Source organism: Alligator sinensis, unplaced genomic scaffold (genome assembly GCF_000455745.1).
Source record: "Alligator sinensis unplaced genomic scaffold, ASM45574v1 scaffold156_1, whole genome shotgun sequence".
NCBI lineage: Eukaryota > Metazoa > Chordata > Crocodylia > Alligatoridae > Alligator > Alligator sinensis.
The window spans coordinates 2,476,592-2,483,396 of record NW_005841844.1 but is presented as its reverse complement, the minus strand read 5'-3'; the positions used below and the strand labels follow the sequence as shown (position 1 = coordinate 2,483,396).

General features: G+C 45.2%; 1 protein-coding gene across 5 annotated transcripts in view; it reads right to left on the bottom strand.

The window, feature by feature from the left end:
- The window catches only part of SIL1 (SIL1 nucleotide exchange factor), a 335,801-nt gene that overhangs the window by 212,769 nt on the left and 116,227 nt on the right, over positions 1–6,805 (bottom strand). For 3 of the 5 annotated variants that reach the window (XM_025206016.1, XM_025206021.1, XM_025206041.1), the window contains one exon: positions 3,025–3,141. The exons of the other annotated variants lie outside the window; for them this stretch is intronic. In XM_025206016.1, the coding sequence (XP_025061801.1) occupies positions 3,025–3,141 (117 nt within the window). The remainder of the gene's footprint in view (positions 1–3,024; positions 3,142–6,805) is intronic. 5 annotated transcript variants of the gene reach the window in all.

The window sequence follows — 6,805 nt, the reverse complement described above, 5'->3', positions numbered from 1 at the left end:
CCTACATAGCTACAATAAAAATGACAGGACAGATGAAGCGTGCTGTTACCAAAGAAAGAACATAGAGCACTTGAAACAGCACTTCAGAAACTGATAAACCTCTGAATTCAGGGCAACAAGACAGGGAAGTTTTGTATAGACGGGACTGTAAGCAAAATTTTGGAATCACAATAGCAAAACAACTTACTGTATTCTACCTATGTTCATCAGTTTCCACAAAATAAGCCTGTCTCACTTGGTGAGGTGTAAATGAACACAGTGCACAGGAGCAGAATTCTACAGGTATGCACATGCAGATGGTCTACTTCAATACCAAGCAAAAAAAGGTCTGGTGTCAGAGTGCAGCTCATACACTGACCAGCCTAGAGTGAATGGTTCTTTAAGCTTGTAAACACACTCACACTGTGAAGAGCAAGCACATTATCAAAGAATAAATTCTGGCTGTAGGTCATACATAGGCCCAAGACATGAGCAATGGATACAATGCTACCACACAGTCATTTTCAAAAGTCCTATGGCAAAGGGGCAACAGCAGGCCTGAAGTCTGTCCTTGAGTGATGTACCATGTGGGGGTTTGCAGATGTTGTGGCTGGCTTGGTCAGCAGAACGGAGAAAACTGTCCATCTGTCTAATTGGACACAATCAGTAAGAACAAGGCAAACTTCTTAGCTAGAGCTGGAACAACATTCTGCCATGGGAAGAAAGGAAATAAGAAGCCCTCCCTATTGCCCTATTACTCTCTCAAAGTTATGTTTGAACTAACTGGCACCTTCTTGGCCAATACGAAATCTAGTTTAATCTGAATCTGGAAGTTTCAGTGAAACAAAAAAACAAATAAAACCAATTGGGGATCATTTATTAGAAGATTATTTTTACCAGACAGGTATGGGGGGGGGGGGAAGGGGGCGTGGCAGAACAACACTATTTGGGTACTTCTGTGTGGTGCCTGCTGGAGCATTTGCCTGCAGTACCACCTAGAGAAAGCCCCTGCTGTTGAGGCTGTGAGCCTGGCCAGCTTTGCTTCACAGCAGTCCAGACCTGTCCCATAAGATTATGCTTATCCTCAGCACTAATCTTGCAGTAATTCTGCTTTGTCAATTAATCAATAAGCTTCTCACATTGGTTGGAATCACCCAAGGGTCTGTTTAAACTTTTTTTACCCTTCCACCCCATTTGAAAGTTAACACCGTACCTGAAGCATGAATACTGTCATGAATTCTAAGGAAGACGCTGGCTCAAAGCCAGGAAAGTAGCTTGGGGCTCACTCATCTCATTTACATTCTCCTCCCCAACCCTTACTGTGCGGTAGGGCTGTACAAAACAGCGCCATTCCATTTCGATTTCCGTTTCAACAAAACAGTGTTTCGTTTCAATTCAAAACTGCTGTTCTGTTTCGTTTCATCAAAATAGTTTCACTGTTTCGATGCTGTTTCGAAGTTTCACCCATAGGCTATAATGGGGAAGCTTGAAACAGCTTATAAAACTTTGTCATTTCTGGCCTGATTTGGATGAAACTTGCAGGAATTGTAGCCCCTTCTAAGGGCATGAAGCCTGCCAAGTTTCAAGGAGACAGGTGCAGGAGTTTAGGGGAAACTGTACCTCAAGCTGCGGACAAGGAAAACTCGTGACATGGGTGACACTGTGTGTGTATTAAGGTGTAGCAGGCTGAAAACTGTAGGCATGCTAGCCCCTGCTGAAGCCACAAAGCCTGCCAGCTTTCAAGGAGATAGGTACAGGGGCGCCTGCGTTCTGCGACCCTGCACCTCTGGCTGCTGACAGGCAAAACTCATGACATGGGTGGATGACACTGTGTGTGTGTTAAGGTGTGCCCTCACTCAACTGACACCAAGGCAGAAAGCAGGGCAGTTCAAACAATGCTGCCTTTTATGCAGTTTTTCCACCCCTCCCCCAGAGCACTGGGATTGGAAGGGACCTCAGGGAAAGACAACAGTCACTGGCCAGCTACAGTCAATAATGAGAGCAGTCCTTCCCCTCCCTCTCCTTCCTTTAGTTTCTGTTTCCTTGCAGGCAAGCCCAGCTTGAGCTTTGAAACTTGAAACATTTAAAAAATTTTGAAACATTTTGACTTGCCTGGTTTCATTTAGAGGCTGTTTCAAAGCTCTCTGTTTTGTTTAGATTTTGCTCTTTCGAGCTCAAAACGAGTCGAAACAGTGTCAAAATTAAACTGCCGACGAAGTTTCACACAGCCCTACTGTGTGGTAGCTGGAAACAGAAGCCAGAGCACATATGCTGCCACTGGGTACATCTGTTGCTTAAATGACCTACAGAGAGGGCTACAAGTGACTCTGAGGATTGAATATCAGGTTAAGGAACAGTGAAATGTCAGCTAATTTCTCTTCAGCCAGGATAACCCCATGTTTATAGATCTGGCTGGGGCAAATCGGGGTGGACCCCAGAAACAAAATAAAGGCTCTCAGAGTAAACTAATTTGGTAGAGAATAGCAAAGCGTGAATCTTCTGAGGGAGCAGCAACAACAGTAGACACTCCCCCAAGGGAGGTGGTAGAGGAAAGAGCACTGAAGTGGCTCATGTACACTCACTGCCTATGGAAAATGATCTGCACCAGAGACCAACCCAGGTGGGGATTTCATGGTGGGGCTCAGGAAGCAGCCACATCTTCAAGATATAAATCCTGATTGTGGTTTGCCTTTAAAAACGCCAGTGTCCTCTAACCCAACCACATCTCAAAAGGGAGATTAGGAGGTTATACCTACAAGGGAAAGTGTTGCCCGTCTACCAATATACCACTAGGTACAACTTTCCAAGACTTCTGACAGTGCCCCACATTACGCTTATAAGCAAAAAGGGAAATATGGAATCACCACAAAGCAACGCCAATACAAACACTTCTCAGACTAGTTATCAACAATTCACTCAAACAGGGAGAATTCTTCAAACGCAGTTCCATAGGAGTTGGCCCAGAATCTGTTTCTATTAATTTTTATTAACACCCATCATGGTGGAGTAGAAAGCACACTGATAAAACCTGTGGATGACACTAACCTCAGAGGCACAGGCACTCTGGAGAGCAGGTTGAGTTCAAATGATCCCAATAAATTGAAACAATGGTCCAAGATCAATAATGTAAAGCGTAATGAAGACAAATGCAAAGGACTATACCTAGGAAAGAGAAAAGAATCAAATTTACAAAGCTAAGTAGCAGTAGTGAAGAAGAAAATCTGGGCATTCTGGTAGACTAAAACTTAAATGAGTCAGCAATGTGATATTGGTGCGAGAACCAAAGCTCTTTGCATACAACATTCCTTTTAATACATTTTAGAAAGTGAAATATGATTAGGGACCTGCTGAAATCATGATTTCACAGATTTCATGGAAATGGCGAAATCAGGCAATCTCCACAAAATCCATCACGGAGGGGAGGGGGGAGACTTACTAAAAATAAAATGCACAGTAGGAGCCAGCTGTCCTCCCAGCCATGCAGCCCAGCACAAAGGAGGCTGCCAGCATGAAGATGAGCAGGCAAAGATAGCTGTTGCCCCCCGCCACCGATTGGCTGAGAGGGCTGCCTGTTGTGCAGCCTGGCCCCCTCCACCAATCACCAGTGAGGGGTAGGACCACATTATGGACAGTCCTCTCAGCGAATCAGCAGCAAGGGGCAGGACGCTATGACAGCCTTCATCAATCAGCAGTGGCAGTTGGGGTCTCTGGGGGCCTTTAACCAGAGGCATGGCAGGAGGGCCACCATGATAGGGCCATGAAAATGGCAGTTGGCCCTGCAATCTGCCCACATAATTGGCCAGCTGTCTCCCCAAGTTGGGTAGACCCCTGGTAACAATTCTATCCATGTAGGACAAGTGAGACCTCAGCTGGAATACTGCATCCAGATTTTGGCACCACACTTTAAAAATGAAGACAGACATTGGAGTCTAAAGAAGCGTGACAAAAAAAATGAAAGGAGGTTTGAAAAACATGATCTGTGGAGAAAGGTTGAAAGGGCTGGTTTTTGCTTGAAGAGAGAAGACAGGGGGACAGGATAACAGTCTTCGAATATGAAAAAGGTTGTTATAAAAGACAATGATCAATGGTGGTCCATGTCCACTGAGGGTAAGACAAATAGTAATTAGCTTATCTTACAAGCAAACATTTCTACTAGGTATTAGGAACAACTTTCTAAATTGTAAGAAGAGTTAAGCAGTAGAATAGGCTACCTAGAAAGATGATAAAACTCACCATCATTTGAAGATTTTAAGACTAGGTTAGAAAACATTTATCAGGGATACTTCAGGTATATTTGATCCTCCTGATCTGAGGCAAGACAGACTATACTAGATGATCTCGTAAGACTCCTTCCAACCCCACACTTCTTATGATTTACAGTCACTCATGTGGACACACTTATTCCATTGCAAGAGTGACTTTTTCAGTGTTCTGCAAAACCCCTTTGCTTTCCTCCCCTTGAAAATAGGAATTATATAGACATAAATTATTGGCTTAAATTTACAGTTGTTATCTCATTGTAAAGTCTAATCTAACTCACATTAGTCAGCTGGCTGAAAAAATCCTAGCTGGCAGTGAGGCAGATCCACTGAATCACTCTGCAGATAGAATTCCATACACTGCAGAGGGAAGAGCACGCTGACCCTATCAGCTTACAGGTAAATGCCAAAACTTCCCCAATCCCTTTATTCATTCAGAATAAAATTATACATTGGCCTTTGAGCTAAGGGTAAGCAAGATTTGGGGGCATCTGAACTCCAAGACCTCTGGGTTTCGGGCCTGCACGTAGGAAGCCTGCCATGGATCTGGGAGCATCTGAAGCCCCAGATTGGGAAGGAGGATACTTGTGGGTGGTAGCACCACACAAACTTGAATGACTGAGTTCTCAGCTCAGTCAATGGAATTCAGAACTGATTTGGCTAATTTGGCCTGAGACAGGAATAATAAAAAAAAAATTATACATTCCTTATTATCTGTATCACTGTTCTGCAAAAGACTAAGCCATCTCCAGCTCTTTGGAATTCATCCCCTTAACTGGGATTCACTCTCTGTCCTGAATGGGAATAAGGTCATGGCAATGGTTAAAGGACATGTTATAACAAGTTAAATGCTTATTTTAACACACTTCAAGGAGCAACTCGCCACCAGCAGGATGGGCATATTTAGCCCTACTCAGCAGTACGTTTGTTAGGAAATTGTGACTTCAGGCTTCACAACAAACTTGAAACTGAGGCAAGGCTTGCAAACCTTTGGTGAATCTTGAGCTTTATTTCAAACAAACAATCACAAACCCATTCATGATTTCATTTTGCTTTTGGGAGGGATGGAATTTTCTTGACCAGCTGCTTTAGAAGTGAAATTTTCATGAACCAAAAACATGGAAGAAAAAAAGTTCATGCCAAGTTTCAAGACAAGACTGCTGTATCCCAGCAGATTCCTTGTTCCAGCATTGCTCATTTCAGGAGCTCAGAATGTGTGTGTTAGGAGTAAACTAGCTTTGTTTAGGATTTCTCATCTACAGAGCAGTTGACAAATATTAATGAAACCTGATCAGCCCACAACAGAATGGCATGTAAAAAGTTATATCCCATGTGGGAAAACTGAATGGTTGAAGAGTTAAGCATCCTACCGAAAGCCAAAGAAAAGATTTGGAAGTCTCTAGCTCTCATCCCCAAATCTAACCCAGTAGTATGCTGCCCCACAAAACCTCCAATGGCCAATCTCTTTGATATAGTATTTGCTCCATCGTACTTGCCCAGCTGAAGTCATCCATCAAATAATCCTCAACCTCCCTATACCATAAAGCAGGCAGATTTCAGGGGAAGAATAGACCTTTTAGATAGGGTGCCTAAAAACTGCTTTTTGCTGGTAAATTTGTTTCCAAATCTAAATTTTAAAAACTACATTCTTAACAAGGAAGTGGAAAAGGGTTGCATAGGCTGGGCCACAATTTAAGGATACAGAGAATTTGTTAGCAGTGCTGAAATCCCATCCAAATTTGACCAAAAGGACCCAAGCTGCATTCTCCCCAAAACCTGTTGTACTGCAACAGCAAGGAGGCCCCAGGTTGAGTATCCCCCCTTCACAGCAGCTGCTCAGATCTCCAGTGGCTACATTTCCACAGTAGGGAGGGAGGCAGCGGCACTGCAGGAACACTGTCTCGGAGCAGGGGAGCTCCATGAGTTCACCGAGCAGACACAAGCACTTGCAAGATCTGCTGTAAGCGCTATAATGACTTATCAGAACTCATGGTAGAGGCAATATCTTTTATTAAACCAACTAGATTTTTGCACCAAAAAAAAAGTTTAAATCACAAGCTTTTGGACACTTATCTGTGGGTACAGATAAGCCAGGGCCAGTGCTGGGAGATGCAGTTCACAGGAGGAATCCGGGGGGGGAGGGGGGGGGGCCTCCTTTTGAACCTCTATAGGCCAAGGCTCCTGCCCAAACAACCCCACCAAGCATCAGAGCCTAAGGGAAGGGAAGAAACGTTTACCCTCACACAGACCTCCCTCTCTACACCGCGGGCAGCCCTTGGCTTGACAGGACCCTGAAAACCAAGCTGTTGAGAGGATCACAGAAAGCGAGCCCTTCCTCGGCTCAGCCCTGCCTTTGCCCGTGCCACCACCTCGCTCCCAGCCCGCGGGAAGAGGCCGACACGCCCGGCCCCACTAGCAAGCGCAGCCCCAGCGAAGTCCTGGGCGGGCGCCGCCACCTCCACTCTCGAGGGGCGCGAAGCAAATCAGGGCCGCGCTCGTGCCCTCGGGGAGGGGGGAGGGAAGGGGGGGGGACGGGGCCGTGCGGACCCGGGCGGAGGTGGCGGGGG